The sequence below is a fragment of the Myotis daubentonii genome, chromosome 4 (genome assembly GCF_963259705.1).
Source record: "Myotis daubentonii chromosome 4, mMyoDau2.1, whole genome shotgun sequence".
Classification (NCBI taxonomy): Eukaryota; Metazoa; Chordata; class Mammalia; order Chiroptera; family Vespertilionidae; genus Myotis; species Myotis daubentonii.
This window is the reverse complement of record NC_081843.1, coordinates 103911066-103936915: the sequence shown is the minus strand read 5'-3', so window position 1 is coordinate 103936915 and position 25850 is coordinate 103911066. Positions and strand designations below refer to the sequence as shown.

The following is a 25850-nucleotide window of genomic DNA, read 5'->3' as shown; positions in this document are numbered from 1 at the left end:
AAAAATGAATATAGTGAGCCTTTCACTTCAATAGAGCAACTATCTTAGCTCAGTTACTCTACTGAACTAATCCGCACAGACTGAGGGCTTAAACAATAAACATTTCTCACTTCCCGTTCTGGAGGCTGGAAGCTCAAGATCAGGGAGCTGGCAGATCCAGGGTCTGGTGAGGGCCTGCTTACCAGTTTGTGCACAGCCCTACTCGCTGCACCTCACATGGCCCAGACAGGGAGAGAGCTCTCAGTGATGGTCTCCCCTCAACCTTTTTTCTACCTTTTGAAATTCCTGTGATTTTCATGGAAGCTCTAGTTGTCTTCGTGCATCCCCGGTTCCTCTATCTCCTCCTCTCTGAAGGATGTGTAGTCCCCACCCTAACCCAAGGCAAGGTACGCTGGTAATACTTCCATTATTCCCTGCCCGGGTTACCTCTGAGCTGACCTCAGATACTTAGTTCGCTGTGTCCATCTAATGGCTCTGGACTCCCTCCTCTCCATTCCCCGGCCTGGGGTCAAGCCACTCACTGCTCCCTTTTCCCTCCCTCTCCAAAGAGGCCCATCTGTCACTCCTGCTGCTCTCACAGCTGGGAATCTGCAGCCCCACCCAGCAGTGAAAGAGACAGAGGATGTGGCTCCCTGAGGCTACAGGGCTCCTTGCTCCCCACCTTCCACGGGTTTCCCTCCAGGAGCCCCAGGGCTGACAAGGAATGGCCCCAAGTTGGCCCTGGCACATGGGAATGAAATACCCCCACCCTCCACCCAGGACCCAAGCAAACCCCCTTCCTATCCTCCCACCCAGAGAAGGGAGCCTCCTGAGGGCCCAGGCCTGTGTGGGCTGGAAAGTAAGCAGCCCTTCTGGTGTCTGCAGGCCGAGAGGGTCCGGTGGGAGGACAGCTCCCTGGTCTAGGTTTGGTTAGTTTGCAAAGTAACCAAATTCTCAGCAGGAACTGGAAAGAGCTGTCACAGGGGGGATAACAGGATTACAGAAAGTCAACGGGAAGTGGAGGGCCTTCACTAGTGTCGGTGAGCACTGCCCCATACGGTTCCCACTGGCCACACGCGGCTACTGAGCGCCCAACGTGTGGCAGGGCTACTGAGGAGCTGAATTTTTTATTTGATTTCATTTTAATTCTGATTGAATGCATGAGTGGTTTTTGATACAGCCCCAAACCCTGGGGCCCAAAAATGCCTGGGAGACAGCTGGATGGTAACTCCAATCCATCATTTTTTAATTAGCTTCTAGAAAAAAAGCCACAAAATTCAAAAACTCAAAAGTTTATTAGCTTGATATAATTATAGGTCCATGGACCCCTATTTTAATCTCTGGTTCTCATAGTGCAAGATATGAAGGTGAAACTATTTGTATTAAGACAAAGGTAAACATCTAATTAAGTTGGGCTATTATCTTCCTGAAGTTATAGTTCATGCTTCCATGGATTTGCAACATCAGTCATTTTAAAAGATGTCCTCCACTGGAGAACAGAAAGGTTACACCTGAGCTGTCAGCTGGTTCAGAATAGCACCAGGATTTTTCTAATTTTAGGATATTACTCTACCAATCAAATTCTTCAGGTACGAACCTATTTTTAAAATTTTTATTTAGGTACATATTTTTTAATATATTTTTATTGATTTCAGACAGGAAGGAAGAGGGAGGGAGAGAGAAACATCAATGATGAGAGAGAATCATCGACTGGCTGCCTCCTGCACGCCCCCTACTGGGGATCAAGCCCGCAACCTGGGCATGTGCCCTTGACCAGAATCGAACCCTGGGCCCTGGAGTCTGCAGGCTGACACTCTATCCACTGAGAAAAACCAGCCAGGGCTATTTTAGGTACATATTAAAAAATTATTTCATACATTAACATTTCCTACTGAATCTGTTTCAGGTGAAGTAATGAATTTCAGGATTCCTTGATTTATTTTATACAAAGTGGAAATTAAATAAAATGATTAAATATTTCAAAGCCAATTTCCAGACAAACACAGTCATGAGAAAAGTTTGCATTGGCCACTGCTAAACGTACTTGCTCAGCCATTCGAGTAAATTCCTTCTTGCCTCGTCAATATAGGGCTTATCTTCAGGTGAACAATCTTCTCTCTTTCGATGCACAAACCCATGAGTTTGCCCAGAAAATGTTTTAATTTGATATTCCACTTTGCAGTGTTCTTTCAACTTCTGGGTCAGCGAAGAGACCTGGTATGCAAAGATTTTCACGATGAAATGATATTTCCTAATCTCTAAATCTCCTCATAAAAGAAATTCAACATCAATGCTTTAAATTGAGTTCCATAGCCATAATGAATTCTTTACTTTTAATGTTATAACCAACACAGTCCTTACCTTTGGCAAAGGAGAGAATTCGGAGCAATATAAAAACAATACAACATCAACTATTTTAAATTGTATAATTTAACTTATTCAAGTATATATAATATACAATATTCAATATATTTAATATAAATTTCAATATATTCAAGTATAAACTATTTGAAATATGTATTAATATAAAGTATTGCTTATGAATAATAACAATAATTTCTAAATGACTGCTTTTGAACCACAATTTTCATCTGCATTTCCCTTACCAACTCCAGGATTGCACATGTGGGGACAGGAGGCAGGGCCTCCCTCATCCATGCCTGGTAACCAGGTCACGCCAAGAGCACTTTGGGGAGGGTTGAAATCACCCTGTACGTCCCCAATGAAACCCAACTTTAAAACTAATGTTAAAATTGAAAACTTACTATTGAAAAATATTTGGAGCAACCTATGAACATTTTGGTATGTTTCCCCCAAATGTCAAATCGTGTTATTAAATATGCAAAGAGAAAAGATGCCAACTTACTTGATCAAGAGGAATCACAGCATCGTTTTCTGCAAAAATGAACAATGTGGGGTTCTTCAAACTGTGCACATCATCAGAATCCTTGACGATGCCTGCAGGATGGGGACAGGAACACAAGGTATGATTTTCATCCATGCACCTGCCACAGAAAACTACATGGGTGTGGTTTGATTTTTCAAAATAAAATCTATTTTCTTTTCTTAAGCAATTCCACAGAAGTAGGCTGCCCTATAAAATTAGTCTCAACAAGGAGCTTATCTAGTGGGGATTTATGACCAAGGAGCAGGGTGGGAGCCGTGGATGGAAAACTAAGAGGAGCCAGGCCGGCTTGGCTCAGTGGTTGAGTGTCGACCTATGAACCAGGAGGCCACTGGTTCGATTCCCAGTCAGGGCACATGCCCGGGTTGCAGGCTCGATCCCCAGTGGAGGTCGTGCAGGAGGCAGCCGATCAATGATTCTCTCTCATAAGTGACGTTTCTATCTCCCTCTCCCCCTCTCTCTTCCTCTCTGAAATCAATAAAACTATATTTAAAAAGAAAACTAAGAGGAAATATCGGGGGAAGGGGGGAGGGAGATAGAATCCAGACAGCTTGGGAGGATTCCTGCGGAAGGCAGGCCAGGGGACAAGATACAGAGGATGGGGGAGTGGGGGGGTGGGGTTCAGGGGAGGGGGGAGGGGGGGCAGTGGAGGGATGAGGAATTTGATCAGGTATTAAAGGTGAGGGATCCTCCCTAAACTGACCCAGTAAGCCAAGGACAGAGTTGAAGATCTGAGCCTACTCAGAAAGGAATAGAGGAGCCTGACTCAAGTTTGGTCAAGGAGAGTCCTAGTCAGTAGGAGGGAGAAAATAATGGTTGGCTTTTCCTCCCATTTCCTGGTGGCAGCAAAGCGAAGCTAAGTAACCTAGATAGCCTCCCCTCACCTGTCAGTCCTCTCTAGGAGTCAGAGAGCCACAGGACAGATGGCCAGGCACGCTCCCCGCCCCACCGCACGCATGGCTGGACAGCAATTTGATGACCTGCCCCTCCACAGCTCCTGCACTGCGCAACAGAGGCCAGGAGAGGGTGCCAGAGAGCTGTTCACGCAGGAGCACCTTTTGCTAATTGGCACAAATGGACTGCATGTTCTAACAACCCCGGTGACAACTGAAAATTTACTCCTTTCATGTAAAATAAATACTTAAAGGGATTTTTTAATGCTAAAACTAAGCAAAAATACTACAGTGAGGAACATTAAGCCAAATGAGAATCGAATCATTAATATAACTATATGATATATATTTGAAAGAAGGCCAAATTTTCTTCTTTTTATTTTATTTTATTTTTAATATATTTTATTGATTTTTTACAGAGAGGAAGGGAGAGCGATAGAGAGTTAGAAACATCGATGAGAGAGAAACATCGATCAGCTGCCTCCTGCACATCCCCTACTGGGGATGTGCCCGCAACCCAGGTACATGCCCTTGACCGAAATCTAACCTGGGACCTTTCAGTCCGCAGGCCGACGCTCTATCCACTGAGCCAAACTGGTTTGGGCTCTTCTTTTTTTTTTTTTTTAACAATTTTTTATGGTCTGACTGCTTCTATATTGTGAACTTAGTATGCCATTTCTATACACAGACAGAATGTTTTTATCAGTGCTATGATACCTTTGGTTTGTTTGGGCTGACATGTTTATGTTGCTATTTACATTTCAGAGTAAGGAAAACTTATTCTGAAATGTAATGTAAACCTTCTTTATAGAGTGTGTGTGTGTGGTGGGTGGGGGTGCAGTTGAGAATAATTTTGTCTTGGAAAAATCTTTTCTAAATATCCTTCATGAAAATATTGCTTAGTATTAACCATTATCACATTAACAAATGTTATCCCCTTTGTCCCAAGTGAAGAAACAGAGACATCAGGTGACTTTCCCAAAGCAACACTTTTGGGACCCAGGTCTCCCTACTCCCAGTGACATCCTCTGGTTACTGCAGTACAAACCTTCACCTGGACTTTCAGACTTTTAAAGCCAATTTCATGACCACTGGGTTTTGTGTTACACCTGGGACCCTTAGCTTGGGAAGAGGCTCATGGCATGGTCACCCATGAATTCTCCTCTGTTCACTGTGTAAATTGTACAAGGCAGATTTACCGTACACGGACACCCCTGCCCTGAATTCTGGGTATTTCATCATCACGTGATGGACAGCAACTCCTCCCCAGCAGAATCCCACAATGCCAATTTTCTGGGCGTGACACTGTTGTTTCAGATACCTCAAGACAGCATCCACCTCTCTGGAACAGAAAGAAAAGTTACTCATGAGTCAAGAGGTATTTTGTGAGGCCCTCGGAAGGGCACTGGGCAGATAACGGGGGGGTTATCTGCAGCTCTTCCTTGAGGTTCTGAGATTCTTACTTTCTGAACTGCCTCCTCACCCCCTCCTGCCCAGTGACGAGTGACGCCTCTCTTGGCAAGTCTCCCTGCCAAGCCCAGCTCCTCCAACCACCTGACAGGGCTGCAGGCAGGCTCTTTCCAAAGACCAGCAAATCCCACCAGCTCACTGCCCAGCTGAAAGCTGAGTGACAGCCTTTCCCAGCCTCAGCGTAAAGGCCAAAGGCCACAGCATGGCTCTAAGACCTGACCCCAAGACCTGTCCCTGCCCAGCACCCCAGGCTCCTCTCTCCTTCCTCTCAACAGGCACCAGTCACAACTGGGCAGCTCCCCAAACTCTCTGACTTGGCACATTGACTTCCCCTGCCTAACCCACTCTGTATCCAAAGAGTAGAGAAAGATTTGGAAAGCCACCAGGACCACTTAAGCCATGAGGGGACTAAGGGCAGTAGCCCTTGCTTTGCAAACAGTTCATTTGCAAATTGGTTATTTGGAACAACTCAGAAGGCATTTTCAGCTAGAAGCAATGTACTTAATTCGAGGGTCACGGCCATCCAAGTCCTACTCGGAGGGAGGGTAGGTGTCTGGACAGTGAAGCCAGACCCACCTCTCCCTCAGGACTCTGCTTTCCTGGGTTCCCTGGGGGACACCACAAACACAGCCACACCCGCCGATTACTTACTTATCGATCTTTCTGGCATTCCTTGTTTTCAACCACTCTGGAAAAGTGGACCAGTCCCCAGAGGGGTCCCATGGCTCCTGCCCTACAAAGAAGTCTGGAACGATGGTTCTGTAAATTAGGAACAGTAATTGATTTTAGTTTCTGTTGCTGTTGGGACTCAGTGTTTGCCTACATTCATTAAGAAATGTGCTACGTTGGCAATTCTCACTCAAAGGAAAAGAGAAGTCACGGCCACAAGGGCCAACTTTGATCACAGCAAAGAGGCCAACTGGCACTAGGCCAAACCATCTCGGATTTCACAACCGAAGGGGCACGGCCTCTGGCAGCCTGTTTATAGCCCAGCCCATCTAAAGTGACCAGGCGACTCAGCAGGGCACACACCCCAGGAGATATTGCCGCAAAGGACAAGGGGACCCACCAGCAAGGGCCTGGAGTAAGGTGGGCCCCTCCTGTCCCCAAACCCCTCAGCTGGCCTTTCACATTAGCCTCAGGTCAGAAGGGCATACCTGGTTAGCATGTCCAGTCACTATGACCAAGCAATTTTCCCTAGCTCCACCCAGCATGCCAGCAGGGCACAGTTTCCTGCCGGATGGTACAGTCTAATGAGGGTTCTAAAAGGGGCCACGGCGAACAGCCAGCTTGCCCAAGTCCATGTTGATTGCAGGGGAGGAAAACATTTCCCTCCTTCCCTTCTAGGTTCTTTGGCTGGTCTGATAATTATCTACATTAATAAAAGGGTAATATGCTAATTAGACCAGACATCTTCCAGACGACCTTCCAGACGTCCTTCCAGGACAAAGCTATGGTGGTGGGGCCAAGGCAGAGGCAGTTAGGGGCGATCAGGTGGGCAAGGGAGAGCAGTTAGGGGGATCAGGCAGGCAGGCAGGTGAGCAGTTAGGAGCCAGTGGTCCCGGATTGCAAGAGGGATGTCCCACTGCTGGTTTAGGCCCAATCCCTCTAGTATTGACATCAGACAGACGAACAGGTGAAAAACACATCCGATTTTGTGGATGAAAAAAGGGGTTCTGCCGAAACCGGTTTGGCTCAGTGGATAGAGCGTCGGCCTGCGGACTGAAGGGTCCCAGGTTCGATTCCGGTCAAGGGCATGTACTTAGGTTGCGGGCATATCCCCAGTGGGAGATGTGCAGGAGGCAGCTGATCGATGTTTCTCTCTCATCGATGTTTCTAACTCTCTATCTCTCTCCCTTCCTCTCTGTAAAAAATCAATAAAATATATTTTTAAAAAAAAAAGAAAAAGAAAAAAGGGGTTCTATGGAAAGTAACCTCACAGGGTCATCTGATTATAAATTCCTTAACTGGGCAGCTGGTGGTGGGTAGTTATGTCCCAGGCATATACTTTTTTAGTAAAAGGTTTTTGTTTGCCTTAAGCAAGCCCTTTCCATTGTTTCTGGGCATCTAGGTTAACACATCTTTGAAATAAGCATAACCACCCTGAGAAGAGCACATACTCTTGTTAACTCTCCTGTAATTCAATCCCCACCTGCTTCTCCACCTCCGTGTAATCTTCCATGCTTTCCCTCCTTAATTCCGAAATGTGCCGTTTACTACTCCTGTTATTCTCAGGAGCATGGGAGATCTTGCTCCCTGGCACGCGTCTTCAGTTTGGCTCAAATAAACTCTTATAGAAATTTTCTCCAGGTTTGAACATTACTTATGTCAACAATTTCACAAGTACGGGAGCCTCATAAAAATATGAGACCTAAAGGCAGTCAGTCAGACAATTGAAGCTATATGCCCCCCTGTGCTCAGGGCCCGGATAGGGCTTCAAAGGGAAGATTAAGTCACAGGACAATAAAAGACCAGGGGGTTGGTATTTAGAAGTCTGTCCTGCCCACAGGTAGGTCATTCAGGCAAAAGTTATCTCTGGTAATAGCGCTCTTTCTGGGTCAGGCCCCCTGTCTAAACTCTCTTAGGTAATTAAGGGAGAGGTAAAAGTTTTTCTTGAGTCTGCTGGGCTTGAGCGCCTTCAGCTCCAAGCAATGCCCATGCCAAGCAGCAATCATCTAACAATGTCCAGGCCCAGGTTCTCCATCTGAGAAACAGACTGCACTCAGCCCCGCCCGACCTCAGAGGGTTACTTTGAGAGAAAAAATGAGTTGTACACGGGTGAAGGGCTCTGTAAATCACAGGCGTCTGGACTCTTTATCTCAACCAAAGCAACCACCTGAAACAACAGAAGCCGCAGCCCCATTTGATCAGTTGCTGGGGGCTGGGTGACCTGAGGCACCTCGGTCTTCACGCCCTGGTTTCCTACTCTGCGAAGTGAGAACAATGAGGAGGGGTCGTGGGGAGGACAACAGCCCCTCACAGCCTGCACGCAGGGGCTGGCTGAGCAAGAGGCAATCAGGGCTGGCTGTCCTTTGTTTTATTACCCGGCTTGCCGCTGGGATGTTAAATTGCCTCATCTTTAAAATAAACTGGAGGATATTAAAAAGTGAAAAATCACGTGCACCCTCTTTTTAGTCAACACTAAATCTGCATCACACAGCAGGGGGGCCGCTTCCTTTAAATCGGGTTCTTTTCATAGGAAAACCTGGAAAGTGCACCCTTCGATTTCCAGCTTCTCTTTTGGAGAAAACAAAGGAAATGGGGTGCTCCACACTCAGGGCTTGCTGGGGTTCACGCGTTCTGAAGCTGGAGAGGAAGGAGTGGTTCCTCTCCTCCTCCAGGCGTCACTGTCGCTGTTACCTACACCAGGGCAGGTGAAAAGCAAACAGGTGGCAGCATTCGCCACGCGACCCGACAAAGGCAGAACCTTTGGGAGACAGTGAGGTCTCCCTGGGCCGGTGCTGGAACCCAGTCTAATTCAGACGGGTCATGATAGTCCGAGGCTGACATGCTCCAAGGGCCAAGTAATGGGTCGTCTCAGAGCTAGCGAGGTCTGCCCAAGGACACATGTCCTGTACCTGCGCCCCGCAGGGCCCCACATTGAGGGCATCCCCAGGAAGACCTGAAGCCCGGGGATTCGGCGGCCTCTACCAGAGGTGGGTGTTTTAAGTGTCATATGACATTTCCCATGTACCCGCACCCCAGAGAGATAAGGAAGTAGATAATGTAAATTAGGGACTGGATAAGAGAAGGTGAGGAGATTAGCCAAAGAACAGATATGCATAACCTGTGGACACAGGCAATAGTGTGGTGATGGCCAGAGGGAAGGGGGAGGAGGGCACTGGGTGGAGGTGGGCAAAAGAGGGGGGAAAGGGGACATCTGTAATAGTGTCAGCAAAAGAAATAGTTTTTAACAAAAAGAATACAGTCAGGGATTTGGGGGGTTGTTTTTGTTTTCCCTGAAGGGAACACAACATAGATCACAGAAATGTCCATGGATTTTATCAAAGAAATAGAATTTTATACGCACGTGTATCCATTTCCCGAGATCATGTCAGCCATATATCTGGTATTGGGCATCTCCCAACCAAATATGTCTTGAATGACAATCACGGCTTTGCCAGCGTCAACGGGGGATCTGGTGACATAAGCCTTGATATGCTCCACTTGAACTTCACGCCCCATCCCTCCATACTCCATCTTATGGCCAATGTCACAGGGACAAGGATGAGCTTCGTTAGCCATTGGAGATATTTAAGTCGGGCTGCAGAGAGAGAAACATGCCTTATATTCCAAATGGGGCAAGCCTGAAGATTTTGAACAGTAAATAAACTACAATCAAGATTACAGAAAAATACTAATTTTAACTCTACTCCTGTATACTCATGCAAGAAATGAGTGCTGGTATTTGGTCCATCTGAAGACATCACAGGAAACAGCTTTATATTAACTTAACATATTCTCATATACCTTTAATATGTGTAATATCTATTAGGCACACCTTTAATATCTGTTTTCTGAAAGAAAAAAAAACAATATTGGCTGCTGGTTCTGGCAACACCTCAGGTTGGAGCTAATAAGACTCGGTTCACATTGCAAACACTAGAAATACCAGAGTGAGTGCAACCAGCAAACAAGAACTCAACATGGTGGAGCTCGTAGGAAGAAGGGAACAGCACCAGAGCTGGAACTGGGGAGGAAGCCAAAACCAGGGTGAGGGTGGCGGGAGCAGATGCTGCCTGAGAGCCGGCGAGGCTGGAGACAGGCCAGACCTGGGACCACCCTAACCCAGTCTGGATTCTGGGTCCAGTCAGGCCTTGGGGACCCATGAGATGGGATTTGTAGCTGAGACCTCTCCACGCAACAACAGAGCCTCAAGGGTTCAGAGTTAGTGGGATAAATAAGAAACTACAGCAAAGGAAAACTGTGGAATGTGTGAGGAAGCCTGGGAGGTTATAAAAAGAAACCATCACCCCAACTTACAAGATCCTTTGTTTCAAGTAGGAAAACCTGGCTGAGTAATGAGCATAACTGGCCCTAGGCATCTGGCAGAGGCAAAAGCAAATCTATTTTGTAGCCAGACTTTCACAATCCAGGCCGAAAATGCTACCCATGGAAAGGGAACTCACTAGAAAGCGCCACATGGGAGGAAGCGCTCCAAATAAACAGTAATCAGGAGAAATTATGGTGATAGTGTGGGGAGGAATGAGGACAGGACCTACCTAGCAAGCTTCACCAAACAAACTGAAAGCAGGAGAGGAGAGGAAAGAAAAACGGAACCTATCCACTGCAATGGGAGAAAGTATGTGGCTGAAATAGATCCAAATAAATAGAAATAGATTAAACTCACTATATGAGACAGATTCTCAAAATGAATTTTTAAATGTCGAGGTACCATCGGAAAGGAGAACATGGAAACACTGAACCCAAAGATGTCCCTACAGATGCAATGACCAGAGGTCTGGCATTTGCTTCAGAATAGCCCAGCGGATGGTGGCAGTGGGAGGGAGCGTGTCCCTGTGTCACAGTGTTGGAGCCGGGTGGTAAGTTCAGAAGCATCCTTTGTACTGGTCTGTCTACTTTTATTTTTTATATATTTTAATTGAATTTTAGAGAGAAAGGAAGGGAGAGGGATAGAGAGATAGAAACATCGATAAGAGGGGAAATCAATTGGCTGCCTCCTGCATGGCCCCCACTGGGGATCAAGCCCACAACCCAGACATGTGCCCTGACCGAGAATCAAACTTTTATTGAAATTTTTTAAACGATAAGATAAATATAGCAAGAAGATGAGATATGGACTAAGATAACATATCATTCTTAAAGCAGATTTTGTATCTAGATAAAATATATGAAGTATTCTTATAAATCAAGTAGAAAAAGACAACATCAACAGAAAAATGCTCCAAAGATATTGAGTGGGCCATTCACAAAAGGGAACACCTGAATGATATGAAAAGATAATCAAGGTCACTAGTATTTAAGAAAATTATACAAAGAACATCAACGACATACCATTTTACGTCATCTTGAAGATTGTCAATAAGTGCATTAACACTAAGAGACGGTGTCCATGGAATATAAGCTGATACAAACTCTAAACATATGTATGTCAAGGTCTAGCAATGATGAAGACACCCTGTAACCCAGAAATCCCACCACTTGGTATATTCCCTAGAGAGAGTCACATGTGTGTGTGTGCATGCGTGTGTGTGTGTGTGTGTACCCATGCATGCATGCAGTGGGTGGTATGGAAGTACACTGTTGGTAGCATAGATATGATGGCAAAAATTGGAAGCAACTAATTGACCATGAGGAGAAGAATGGGATAAACTGTGATTCATTCATCGTTGTGGTTTGAATTCTGTCCCCCCAAAAGGATAGGTCAAGTCCTGACCCCAGAACCTGTGAGTGGGACCTTATTCATTAACAGGGTTTCACAGAGGGTAATCGAATTAGGATGAGGTCGTCCTGGTCAGGGTGGTGCTCACCTAATTACTGACTGGTGTCCTTGCCAGAAGAGGGAAATGTGGGTATAGAGACAGACACACAGCAGAGAAGGAGTGATGCATCCGCAAACCAAGGACCCTAGGGATGGCCACTCAACCCCAGAAACTGGGAGACAGGCAAGGAGGTATTGTCCTTTAAAGGTCTGAAGAAGAGCATGGTCCGACCAACACCATCGTTTAGGACTTCAGGCCTCCACAACTGAATAAGTTTTTGAGAGAATAAATTTCTGTTGTCTTAAGTCACCCAGTTTATGGCAACCCTAGGGCACAAAAAAAACTCATAAAAGGAATACTGCATAGCAGTTCAATGAACAAACTATACATATCAATATGATAAATCTCAAAAACATAATGCTATAATAATGACGATAGCTTTTTTAATGCTAAGTAAATACTAAAACTCCCAAATAATACATATATTATTAATAAATATAGGGTTTTAACGTATAACTCAAGAGAATGAAGCACATCACCATTAGAGAGTGGTTATTGGCGGGGAAAGGAGATTATTGTCTTTAATTGTATTTGTTGTATTTTATTTCCTTAAAAAGTTTTGATTTGAAATACATAAGAAAAAAGATAATGTTTTTTAAAAATCTGGGTCACGTGAATATGGGTGCAGCTATGTTATATCATGTACTTTGCAGAACATTCTACATGTTCATAACTAGAAGTAACACAATTTTAAGGAGAGAGAAATTAAGAGCTAGCCATTTGATCACAGGAAATTTGATTCTATTTTGTATGGTTTTTGTTCATAAGCTACATTATAAAATGATGATTCGTAAGAGAAGTCAGAACAATCCAGTATCCGTAGCAGTGCATTTTATGTCCACTGCACTGTTGTTGGGAGCTGATTCCTTGGGCTGATTCCTTACCTGGGCTGTCCTGAGGGCGAGGAGACCACGGAAATTCCTGATCCTTCCAAATTAGCCTTGAATCTGAGTATTTTAACTTTATCTTCAGTTGATAGCCACTTTCCAGAAGAAGTGTTTACAGCCAGGAGACCCACTCTCTGGACTGATCCTGCAAGGTTATTCTCCTGCAGAAAGGGGAGGTACCAGGACAGGAGTGGGTGTGCTGTGTGTGGAAGTCTGGGCTCCTGCCAGACTCTTCACGTGGCACAGCAGCCTGTGTGAACAGGGCCAAGGTCACGGTGGGCAGGGCGGTTTCTACAGACTGTACCCCATCGTGGGGTGAGAGCCTTAGGGAACATACCCTTGACTATCCACTGACTCTAAAGAAATTTTCTATATGCATAGACCTTTCAAGATTATGGCTCTTTCCCCCCAAAAGACACATTTGTTAAAAGGTATTTTTTTTAAAAAAAAGGAAAACCATAGATATAAGATGAATACATTAAAGATTTTATTTTACACATATGACAGGAGGGAATGAGATAGGTGTTATATAACTGGTTCAAAGGACAAAGGAAAAAGAACACAAATTTATATGTCATAAAGGAGGATTGAAATGAATTGCAAGTGGAGACAAAACAGATTTTCCACTGGAGGGGAAGAAGCCAATTAAATCTCTATCAGATAGGACCGAATTTACAAATCTATCAGTTACCCACGACTTTCAAAGAGTTGCAATCTCATTCAAATATAATGAACAGGGCTAGAATCAGACAGCCCAGAAGGGTGTGCTGTGGACAGTGAGTACTTTTCCATTGAAACCGTTTTTTCTATATGACCTTAGAGGGTCATTCATTGTGAGTGGTAAGGCTTCAGTTTCCTCCTAGAAAGGATGGGCTGTGGGTCTGACATGGATGATGGGGTCCTCAGAAAATGTGTGTCCAGAAAGGCTTTTCTGTAGCATGGCAGCTGGGCTTGGTAACACATCCTGCCACCCTTGAGACCAGCTCTTTGGTCCCCACTGGGGAAGCCTCCAGAAGCCAGGGGCCTCTTTATGGCATCAGGGCTGGCCAAGATGTGCTCCTGCAGAGGACACCCTAATGGGAGCGCTCATTGGCAATGCCACACTGAATTTACCACTAAAGCCCGTGGTCCCTCCCATAACATTCATGCAAGATGCCACATCTGTGTGAATGACTGCCAAGCCCACTCCCCTCCACACGGATGGTCCCTTGACAAAGATTCTCTCCTTGACCAAACTCCTCTGAACCCTCTTCTCCATAAGGCCCTGACTTTTGGGCTTCCAAGTCCATCTCTGCATTGCCCAGTTTTAGTAAGAATCCTGCTAAGTCAGTTTATCAGAATGCCCCACCCTCCATATCTGATCCTGACCCGCCCCCTCTGCCATCCCCCAGGTGATGTCTAATGCCCTTGGCTTTGTCTTCTGCCAAAATCCTGTCAAGTCAGTTAGCAGAATTCCCCGAACCCTCATGCTTCGTTAGTAGTTTTCCTTCCACTGACCCCTACTCAGATCCTTCACTACAAATCCCCACTTTTCCTTGTATACAGAGCGGAGCCCAATCTCTCTCCTACTGCAAAATCCCATTGCACTGGCCCATACGCCTGTCTCGGTGGCCCTGAATAGGGTCTGCCCTGTTCTTTAACAAGTGTCATGAATGAGTAATCTTCTCCTGCACAGCCTCCAGCTCTGCGTCACACAGCAAGTGCCTCCACAAATTACAAGCCCATGGCGATCACTGGTGCGCACTGGAGCTGCAAATCCCAAGAGGCTGCCATGCTCCTATCTGAAGGTTACCTTCCCCAGGCAGTCCTCTACTCCATCTAAATTTGTCCTTCTTGACTTCTTTTTAAAAAAATATTTTAAAATTGATTTCAGAGAGGAAGAGGGGGTGGGAGAGAGATGGAAACATCAATGATGAAAGAGACTCATTGATCGGCTGCCTCCTGCATGCACCATACTGGGGATGGAGAATGCAACCCGGGCATGTGCTCTGACTGGGAATCGAACAGGGACCTCCTGGATTTTAGGTGGACGCTCAACCACTGAGCCATGCCGGCTGGGCTTGACTCCTTTTTTTAACCAGTTATATCTTCCTGGTCCTCTCTTTAATAAATTAAACAGAACCGTTAATACGTGCTCATTTTTATATCTGTGGGAGAGTCATGACTTGACCTTTCGCGGAAAATTCTGTCTTCTAACAGTATAATTGAACAACATTCCCTTTTTCTCGCCGGAAGTCCGAAAGGCGAGAAATGGGTCTAACGCGTGGTGAGCAAGTGTGGTTTTCCCGCTTTCACACCCCCAGCCCCAGGATTTAAATAACTCGGAAGTCATACTTCCCAACGCAGTCAAGATCTCCGCCAGGAATGGAGAAAACAGGTTTTGACGAGCGAAGGAGATTGGTGGAGATGGGGCTGTAACATGCAAAGAAGTATAGGAATACATTTCTGGAAGCTTCGGAGATTTAGAAATAGAAACCATCTGCAAGCTCCTCCGCAAAAGCAACACTGAAAGATAATACGGGAGGGGCGGTGGCTAGCGGGGAATGGAAGGCTGGGCGTTTTTCCTTTCCCTGGGTAAACACTGTGGGAACGTGCCTGGAAACCGATTTGCGATCCTGCAGGGGAAGGCAGGGCCCTGCCCCTCCTTAGACGAGTCTGTGAACGCCAGCTCCCCCGATGATGATCTGACAGTCGAACTAGTGTTTTCTCTCGGTGCGTGCTCAGACAGCATCAAGGAGAAAGCTGGGCGCGGTGCGCGCGCGCTGGCCTGGGAGCGCGCCAGGGCGCAGCTGCCTTTGACCTTTCCTTGGGCGCTTTCAGACCTAGATAGGATTTCCCCCGGATACTCGCAGGGCTCCCTTCTGACCACCTCGTTATACATGGTCTTTTGAAGGCAACAGGCGGCATTTTCCATCAGCAAGAAACCTAAATGGCAGTACCCGCTGTTGGCAAAGCCTGGGCAAGGCGACACTTCTGCCTCCCGACCCACGGCGGTGGGTGTGGACTGCGCACTCCTGCTTGGCAGCACGTACCCAGCAGCCAGCGCGTCGCACTCGTAGACCCAGCGCCTCCTCCCTGGATAGCCACCCTTTAAAAAATACCGCCAAATGTGGCCAACGATCTGGATGCAAATCTGCTCATCCCCCCCCCCCCCCCCCCCGTAAGAGTAGTAAAAACTATACAACCCAAATGTTTCACTGGGGGAAAATCGTTACAGAGAGTATTCAATGGCACGAAGGAAAGGCTTCTGACAAGCCTTTGGGGGAAAAACGAACACGCGTTTCTACACAGTACGATTTCAACTATTTTCAAAATGCGTGGCCAAACAATACAGGAAACTATGCCCACCCAGGTGGAATGGCGAGGGCTGCTGTTCTGCGGAAACAATGTACTGCTTCGATGAAAGTCGGCTTTTGAAAATGGGCTTGCCGGGCTCAATACCTGTGCACATGGCAAAGCCCTCCTGTACCTTGTGCCAACACCCCGTTGAGTTAGTGGAGCTGAGATCCGGCGCGTTTCTACGACCGGGAGCGCACGTACCTCGTCGCCGCCAGCGAACTCTCTACCGCTCGGAGGAGGCGAGACCCGTAGCGGGCAGCGCCACAACCCCGCTGAGCCCGGAGCCACGGTCACGGGGGAGCCGAGTGGGAGGCGCCTTCTTCCCGGGCGGAAGTGGACGCGGTGACCGAGGGCGCCGGGAACCCTGTGGGCCAGTGGCTGCCCCGGGAAGGAGGGGAGGCGGGCTGTGGGAGGGGTGGAGAGGCCCTCGGCCGGGTGAGGGAGGTGAGAAGGGAGGAGGAGGAGAGGGAGGGAAGGAGGCTTGGAGGAGGAGGACAACCCGCCTGTGAAATTTACAAGTGTGCCTGGCTCCTAAGACCCGGAACTTCTTTGCTGTAAATCAAAATTAGGCTATTCTTAAAAATGAATTACTGCATATTCCTACTCGCCCTCCCCCACCGCACCCCCACTCCATTTTTTTTTCTGGTTAGCTGATCAGAAAAGGTTGTTGATAATTGTCTTTGTAAGAAACGTCCAAACCTGTAGAGAATTTTTATGAGTTTATTTGAGCCAAACTGAGGACAATTGCTGAGAAACCAAATCTCAGGGGATTGAGAAAATGCTCTAGAATGGCAGTTTTGCAGCTTGTGTTGTGTGTTAGAATAAAAGGAGGAGACATTAGGAGGGTTACATAACATTTACTGGTGGTAGATTAAGGGTTGGGAGAAAAGCAAACCAGACAGATCTCTAGGATTAGATAAAAAAAACAAACAAAATGGTGCCACTTTGATGGGTACAGGATTAACTAAAAACATTGAGAACACACAGGATGGTATGTGGGCAACAAAACGAGGGTGTGGGTTTCTGTGTCATGCTCTGGCGCTGGCAGTTGTGGGGTCTGGAAAAGAAGATAGTTCTGACATTTCAAAGGTATGCTATCTTAGATGCACAAAGACAATAGGCAGGCTCACTTAAGGTAAAGATTGATTTGTCCAGGAAGCGATAGGCCGAGGAATGACTACCTGCCATGACCCAGTTTTGTTAGGAATTTATGATCACAGCATTCTACGTGGCTACTTTCAGTCTCTGCGTGCTTGTTTGTTTTTGAAGAAATATGATAAAAATTACAATGTTATATGGTGAACTATAGCTGAATGGCATTGTGATTCTAAGACGCAGAATGAGAACAAACGTTAGAAACAATAAATTGGGAATCCATTTTAATTCAACAAGGTATTTTTGTGCAAGATATTTTGTTAAGTACTTCTGTGATACAAAGATGAGGAAGACAAAGTCAGTTTCGAGTATGTACAAGCTGTGGATGTAGAAAGGGTATAATAACCGAGAAAATTAAAAGCAAAGCAAAATCCGATGAATGCCATAGGAAAGCTATAAATAGCAAGCACTGGAAAAAATAGAGGAGGGAGCAATCATACTACTCCAGTGGAGAGAAGGTGGATCAGGATCAGGAAGGGGTTCAAGGAGAATGTGTCACCAGTAGGTGAAAGATGAGCAAGTTTTGAAGAGACAATGATTGGAGAGATATACTAGTATTCTAACTGGAGGTACTAGTAATAGTATGAACAAAAAGCATACTGGAGGTGAGATGAGTGGTCCAGCTTAGCTGGTTTTAAGGAACATTTAAAGCCATTTGAGATGCTTGTACAGACCTCAGTAAGCAATGGAGAGGCACTGGTAGATTGTATGTAGAGTGTGACACAAAGCTACACTCAAATATGGCAGGAAGGTGCAGGACTGAATAAAAGGAAGGCAGTAGGTCATTTAAAGAAATCAAACTTCTTTAGCAGTGTATCAATAAGTGAGCAGTTGATGTCATTCCAAACAGACATCCTGGTATTCCTCAGGATTCTAACTCAGTTTCTTCTCTTTTTTATCCCTAAGTGATCTCATTGACTCCTCCCGCTCCCGCTTTTTTAATTTATTCTTTTTTTTTTGCTTGTTTATCTCTCTCTCTTTTTACTTTTCTTGATGTTTTCTTTCTTTTTCTCAAGACTTAGTGAACTTTCCACCTATTGATCATTCCAAAATACTTTGCTTCTGCTGAGATTTCTCTCTGAGTTGTTTTTGTTTGTTTGTCTCTAAGAGTTAAGGACTTTTTATTTATTGTTTATTTTTCTTTCTTTTTTCCCTCTTTATTGAATTGATTGGGGTAACACTAGTTAACAAATTGGTCATCAGTTTGGCTGAAATAAACTCTCTACAGGTTTGGACATTCTTACAGGATCATGTGTTATCTTGTAGTTGATGAACCTTGCTTTCACATGTCTAGTAATCTGAGGTTTCTTAAGATAGAGTCTATGAGTATTCTCCTGTCTAAACACCAGAGCTCATTGAGCGGATGACTCCTGCCCCATCAATTTCTGCTTACCCCAAGACATGTCCTTTCTGTTTGGATTCCGTTTCCTTAACTAGAAAATAAAATGGAGGATTAAACAAGATTTGGTTCTCAAACTTTAGCATGCATCAGAGTCCCCTGGAGGTCTTGTTAAATCGCAGAGCACTGGGCCTCAACCACAGAGCCTCTGGCTCAGGACGCCCAGGGTGGACCCTAGGAAATTACAAGCCCAACAAGATAGGTGATGACCCTGATGCTCCTGGTCCAAGGACCACACTTTGAGAGCCACTAGACCACAATCACAGTGACTAGCAGACTACCTTGGTTGATCATCAGAATGACCTAGGGCAGTGGTCGGCAAACTGCGGCCCCTTGAGTGTGGCTCTTCCACAAAATACCACGTGCGGGCATGCACGTACAGTGCAATTGAAACTTCGTGGCCACACTCAAGGGGCCAAAGAGCCGCATGTGGCTCACGAGCCGCAGTTTGCCAACCACTGACCTAGGGAACTTATAAAATTCAGATGTCGTGGGCTCAGACCTTCGGAACTATAATCTTCAGGTGTGGCACTGGGGAATCTGTGTTTCAAAAGGGCTCCCCAGATGACTCTTATGATGGACCAAGTTTAGAAACTAATTGAACTAGAAAATCTGTACAGGTCATGTCAGTGTCAAACTTCCATGATTTTGTTTTGGTTCAGCTGAAGGAGGGCAGGTACAACTGTCAGGATGGAATATTCCTAGTGGCTTGCTCAAACTGGAAATATACCAGGAAAGGGAATTCTGGGGAAAATATCTCAGTCTAGCCAAGTGGGTGCATTACCAAACCATCACACCATGATGGGTACTCTCCAGTCCTCCTCACTGCAGAAGTGTTATCTTGCTAGATGTACATAGATTTACTATCAAACAGATCCTTTCACACCCCATTCAGAAACATCAGCAAACAAATTATTTTACTGCCTTCAGATTTTTCCACAATAATTTTTTTTTACATCTGAATAATTCAAAGAAATCACAAGAGTGTTATCACCCAGAGCAAACTGAGGACCGGGAACAAATCCTTGTTTCTATCCCTAAAATGCACAAACTGCTTGCTTGCAACACCCAAAATGGCAGTTTTTCAGCTTCGCCTATTTTAATTCCAAACTCCTCTGGAAAATTTGTCACATAAGTTAATATTTAACCCAGGCCCCAAAAAATAAAGAATGAAAAGAATTAAAAGTTACATTCTTATAAAAACTCAGAGTAAATGAACACTAGGATTTCATGGAGTTCCTTAATAAATTAAAGAGCGATGACTTGGCAGTCACAGCTGGTTATCCCTCCAAAGTTGTTTTCCTTTTTATTATGAAATAAAGAACTAAATTCCAGGGCCTGGATGAGCCCAAGCTGAATTAACAAACAGAGCAAAGGCAAAGTTAAACAAAACCGCTGACTCTGCTAAAACCTTGTGATTAACACTGATCTTGAAGGCAAGGTCAGGAAAAGTATTTCATGGAACTGCTTTTCCCAAGAAATTTTGGATCAAAATCAGAAAAAGTGCTGGTGTGTTTCAGAACATCTCAAAATACCTGAAGGAGGACTTATTCCACTTTGTCTGTTACCATTTATGGGATGATGGTGCTGACTCAGCCTTCCACCCCTTGAATGCAGCGGCAGGCAGCCAGCAGGGAAAGCACTGAGTCTTATGTGGAGGGCAGGTATTGCTGGTGAAGGCAGGTCAGAGGCTGGGTCCAAAAGAAAGTACCTGGTGTCTAGACGATTCTTGAACCAATAAGCCATCACTTCCAGACAGACAGAAAGCCTAAATTAGCTAATTTCTATTATTATGAAAATTTACAAATATAAAAGTAGAGAGAAGTGTAAACTCCAATATACCCTAGACTTAGATATAATTATTGTTAATAGTTTGCTAAATTTGCTTCATTGATTTCTTTTTCTGCTGGAGCATGTAATTATAGACAACATGACATTTTGCCCATGAGTAATTTGTGGTAGTCAGCCTTCCAGATGACACATAACACTCCCTGCCTCTGGGAATCCACACCCTTCTCACATTGTACCAGGCCTGGTCTGTGTGGCCAGTAGAATCCAGAAATAGTGAAGGTATGCCTCCTCTGGTATTAGATTGTAAAAGACACTGTGGCTTCCATCTTACATTCTCATTTTCTCTCTCTCTCTCTCTCTCTCTCTCTCTCTCTCTCTCTCTCTCCCATCATCATCATCATCATCATCATCATCGCTTCCTCTGGGGAAAGTCGGCTGCCATGTCATGAGCACCACCATGAAGGCCCATGGGGCAAAGAAAGCCTCTGACCTACAGCCATGTCCTGGGCCATCACGAACACAGACCCTGCAGCCCCAGTCAGGTCTCACATGACTGCACCCCCAGCCATCTGACATGTAACCTTGATGGTAACCGCCTGAGAGACACCGGGCCAGAACCACCTGGCTGAGTCACTCTCAGATTCCTCACCCTCAGAAACTGTGCAAGATAATAATTTCAATTGCTTTAAGCTACTAAACGTTGGGTTACACTGTGACACGGCAATAGATAGTTCATAGACATTTTAATGCCTGCAAGTGGGGTGCTCTGTGACAAAACCCCTAAAATGTGGGAATGGCTTTGAAACGGGGCAGGGGCTCCACTGAGAGTGTGAAAGCGTGAAGTGCCTTGAAGAAAATATTAACAACAGAGTCCACGTCTTTAAAGATTCAGGTAAGAGCTTGCAGGAAAGCAAGGCAAATGCTATTAAGAACTGAAGGAGGGGGATCCTGGTAATGCTGTTGCCTGCAGGTATGTGGGCAGAAGAAAACGTATCAAAGGCACTGGTGATCTGGTTAAGGAGACTTTGAAACAGTGTGTTGAAAGTGCTGCCTGGTTTCTTCTAATTGCTTACAGAGGAGAGAGATAAATCAAAGGGAGGGCTGTTGAGAGGAAAAGAACTACGATTGGATGGGTTTCAACATTCTCAGCCTTTACAGATGGCAAATTATGCTAGAATTAAGGAATGGCTTCCAAGCAAAAATCAAATTCAGGGCTCCGCCAGAAATAACTACGAACCACAGATAAACCCTAGAGTGTGCCTGTAAAACCATTTTTAAAAGATTCAGAAAGATATAAGGTAGTATACCAGAATACTGCTCAGACAAAAGTTCCCCTAAAGCTTTGGTTCTCAACCTTCTGGCCCTTTAAATACAGTTCCTCATGTTGTGACCCAACCATAAAATTATTTTCGTTGCTACTTCATAACTATAGTGTTGCTATTGTTATGAATCGTAATGTAAATATCTGATATACAGGATGGTCTTAGGCGACCCCTGTGAAAGGGTTGATCGACTGCCAAAGGGGTCACGACCCACAGGTTGAGAACCGCTGCCTGAGTCTAAAGAGATCAGAGGTGTGCCTCACCACCATTGTTTGAACGTTTGCTTTCTCCCAAATCCATACGTTGAAATCCTAATCCCCAGGGTGATGGCTTTAGGAGGTGGGGACTTTGAGAGGCGATTAGGTCATGAGGATGGAGCCCCTCTGAATGAGATTAGAGTTCTCATAAAAGAACCCCAGAGAGTTCCCTCTCCCCTTCTACCATGTGAGGATACAAAAAGTCTGCAACCCAGAGAGGGTCCTCCCCAGACCATGCCGGCACTCTGATCTCAGACTTCCAGCCTCGGGAACTATGAGAAACACATTTCTGTTGCTTATTAAGTACCCAGCCTGTGGTATTTTGTTATAGCAGCCCAAACTGGCTAAGGCACCCCCAGACCTTCTCAATCAAAGGATGGTGTTCCTGGAAAGCTTAGTTTTCTTATCCCTCAGTTCTTTGCAGAAGCCCTGCCTGGAGAGAGGCTTATTTCAGAAAGAATTGTGGGCATTGCCTTTGTCTAATGGAGTGGATCCCAATAAAATTCACAGAAGATTTTAAGAGAATTATATGTACGGAATCATGATCAACTTGAACTGAAAGGGACAGGGATAGTATCAAATTAAAAGAGGCCTTTGGACCCTCACAATTCTACTGACAGAAAGTAGCCTGAGAATATCACTCAGCTGCAAACACATGATACCTTTAATGAAAAAGGATGGATGACTCGCAGGGAAGAACCAAGAGCCCAGAGAGCAGAACCTGGAGCCTTGGAGTGTAGTGTCTCAAGCCTGAGACAAGGATTTACATTGACCTGGGTAGATTCTAGAATCTATATGGACCAGCAACTTCTTCATGGCTCTTGTTTTCTCCGTATTTAAGCAGAAGGGCCTAGACTGGTTATTCTATGTCTGTCCCATTATATGTTCAGTGGGAGAAGGTGTTATAGATTGAATGTGTGTGTCACCTCAAAATTCATAAGTTGAAGCCCTAACCTCCCAACATATTTGGTATTTGGAGATGGAGCCTTTAGGGGTAATTAAGTTTAGATGAGGCCATGAAGGTGGGGTCTTCATCATGGGATTACTACCCTTATAAGGAGAGTCCAGAGAGCTAGCTGTCTCTTTGCCTTGTTAGGATATATCAAATACGCAGCCATCTCCAAGCCAGAAAGAGAGTCCTCACCAGAATCTGACCATGGACTTCCAGCCTCCAGCACTGTGAGAAATAAATGTCTGTTGTTTAAGCCCTAGAGTCTATGACATTTTGTTATAGCAGCTCAAGCTGACTAATACAGAGGGGTGGTGGGAGAAGACAACTTGTCAAGAAGAACTATACTGGAGAAACTATATTTAAGGAAATATGATTACACGTGGACCTGATTTAGATTATGAGATTCTGGACATTGAGCAGATGCTATAATAGATTGAGACTTCTGCGGACTCTGGAAGAGGTGTCTTGTTTATCCTCACCGAGGCTTTTCCATTGATTTTTTGAGAGAGTGGAAGGGAGAGGGAGAGATAGAGAAACATCGATGTGAGAGAGACACATCGATTGGTTGCCTCTCACACATGCCCCAATCAGGGCAGGGAATAGAACCTGCAACCAAAGTACGTACCCTTGACTGGGATTGAACCGTGGACCCATCAGTCCTCAGGCTGACACTCTAACCACTGAGCAAAACCAGCTAGGATGAGGTTGACTGTATTTTGCATGTGGGAAGTACGTGGGTCATTGGTGGACTGTGGTAGTATGCAAGTTAGCTTACTTTGATTCCCACCTCCTGGTATCACACTCTATGTAGTCTTCCCCCACAATTGCACCATAGTTCATCTGTATGACCAATAGCATACAGAGGAAGTGATGGTACGTCACTTCTGATATTAACTTACTAGTGGCCTGGTGCACAAATTCATGCACATTGAAAGGAAATTAATTAGAAGAAATATTGCTATTTTTCCTTCTCTATAATATAAGTGTCAACCAAATTCACAATTGACAATGACAGTTCGAAACACACGTGCAATTGGCACCAGCAAGAGCTTTATATGTATGGCACATGTGTGAGTCAATTTAGCTTTTTATAGATATAGAACAAACTTGCTTAATTAGACCTGCTTTCTGATTTAGCTAAACTTTTTCCAGCCCAGTGAAGCACCCCAACTTCTCTTTCAGGTAATTGTCAGTATCACAGCAGTAAATATCAACACGAAGCAGATTATTATTGTAGATCATACAGGGAGAATAAAGGGTAAAATATTTAACTGCAGCAGTATTTGACTATATTCTATGCAATGAGAAAACCTCAAGTCATTTTCAAGGTCTACCATTTCTTACTTCTTTTCAGTAGGGTCAAGTTTCTAAACTTTCTAAATCTCCATTTTGTGGCTAATGAAAAGAAAATAGGATTCCACCGAGTCTCCTATCTACCTGTTCCAGGATCAAATGAGAGGAGGCACGTGAAAATGCTTCACAGACATTTGGTTAAAGTATAAAATGTTTCCACCTGGCTATAAAGCAAGTTGTGTTCCTGGGCTGAAGAAACTGCAAGGAGGCTAGTCGCTAGGGAGAGGAAACCAGGCATTGCTATGTGACATCATTACCTGGATGGAGGGAAGGACACTTAGTGTATTAGCCTTTTACATATATAGATTTTTATAAGTGTGGCTTACCTCCCTCTCTCTCTCTCTCTCTCTCTCTCTCTCTCTCTCTCTCTACCTCTCTCCCTCTCTCTGTCACATCACTTGTTTTAGGAAAAACCAGCAGGCCTATGAAGAACTGAGGCTTCGCCCTAACTGGTTTGGCTCAGTGGATAGAGCGTCGGCCTGTGGACTGAAGGGTCCCAGGTTCGATTCCAGTCAAGGGCATGTACCTTGGTTGTGGGCACATCCCCAGTAGGGAGTGTGCAGGAGGCAGCTGATCGATGTTTCTCGCTCATTGATGTTTCTAACTCTCTATCCCTCTCCCTTCCTCTCTGTAAAAAATCAATAAAATGTATTAAAAAAAGAAAAGAAAAGAAAAAAAGAAAGAACTGAGGCTTCTGGCCAAAGCCAGCAAAGAATGCAGGCTCTTTCCAACAGCGATGTGCCTAGGCCGTCTTGGACACAGGTCCTCCAGCTCCAGTCATGGTTCAGATCCGCACAGTGTGCTCCTGAGATCCTGAGCCACACCACCTGGCTAAGCCATGCCCAGATTCCTAACTCTCAGAAGCTGTAAAAAATACCAAGAAACTTTTAAAGACACTGGGTATCAACCATGTGATCCTGGGGCCTTGCCAACCCTGGAAACACGGTCCCTCCAGGACTAGCCAATTCCAGAGAGAGAGCACACGCTTTCATAGGCAAAGCTGCTAATCCAGAGCCCATACCCCAACCACTTCCTTGATCGGACTCTCACAGAGCTCTCACACTCTGGGCCACTGTCTGCCTGCATTAATCACCCCCAGAACAACTGGCAGACTAGAGACAGCCCCTGTGTCCCGGAGCCACTGAAATCATTCAGACCAGCCAATCCTAAGCTTGCTTACCCTGCCTCACCTGTTCCTCCCTGTGGAAACCACATTAAAGGCTCTTGCCCACATTTCCCCCTGACTCTCTCTGCCTCTGAATTGATTTTGTCTTCCCATGTAACCCACCTGTAGCATGGTGTGGCCCCTTCTCTTGGGATGTGTGAATATGATAAACTCTCTTTTTAATGGCAGGCATCTTCTGATCTGTTGAACTTGCCATACCTAAATAATAATAAAGCCTACATTTAAAATACTTTCAGTGATTTAGGATACTTTGTTACACAATACCAGATAATTAATACAGTAAAAATATATATATACTTTTCCTGCATACCACTAATGCCATCTTCCCACCTAAAAAACCCTTTCCTTTTTTTTTTTTAATCGTCATCCTAGGATATTGTTTCCACTGATTTTTAGAGAGAGTAGATGGGATGGAGGAAGGAGAGAGAAAGAAACATCGACATGAGAACAACACATCAA

The 25850-nt window shown here is 45.1% G+C and overlaps 1 protein-coding gene across 5 annotated transcripts; it reads right to left on the bottom strand.

Moving 5' to 3' along the window:
- Window positions 1-1255: 1255 nt before the first annotated feature.
- On the bottom strand, window positions 1256-25589 carry CMBL (carboxymethylenebutenolidase homolog). 5 transcript variants are annotated; one of them, XM_059694787.1, is made up of 7 exons: window positions 25494-25570; window positions 12635-12798; window positions 9278-9511; window positions 5899-6006; window positions 4977-5119; window positions 2846-2937; window positions 1256-2193 (listed from the first exon to the last, which is right to left on the bottom strand). In XM_059694787.1, the coding sequence occupies exons 3-7, from the start codon at window positions 9490-9492 to the stop codon at window positions 2014-2016; spliced, it is 738 nt and encodes a 245-aa protein (XP_059550770.1). In that variant the 5' UTR covers window positions 9493-9511; window positions 12635-12798; window positions 25494-25570; the 3' UTR covers window positions 1256-2013. The 5 variants fall into 5 exon arrangements, with proteins under 5 accessions (XP_059550770.1, XP_059550769.1, XP_059550773.1 ...); XM_059694786.1 differs by lacking the exon at window positions 25494-25570 and adding an exon at window positions 16178-16368; XM_059694790.1 differs by lacking the exon at window positions 12635-12798 and having other exon boundaries at window positions 25494-25589.
- Between the last annotated feature and the right edge of the window lie 261 nt (window positions 25590-25850).

Bases quoted from the DNA above. Each gene is read 5' to 3' on its own strand.
- CMBL (XM_059694790.1), bottom strand. From the start codon at position 9,492: ATGGCTAACGAAGCTCATCCTTGTCCCTGTGACATTGGCCATAAGATG. The intron at 6,007-9,277 runs GTGCGTATAAAA...CCTAATTTACAG, and splicing joins ATCTCGGGAAATGGATACAC to AACCATCGTTCCAGACTTCT. The intron at 5,120-5,898 runs GTAAGTAATCGG...TTTCTGTTCCAG, and splicing joins AATGCCAGAAAGATCGATAA to AGAGGTGGATGCTGTCTTGA.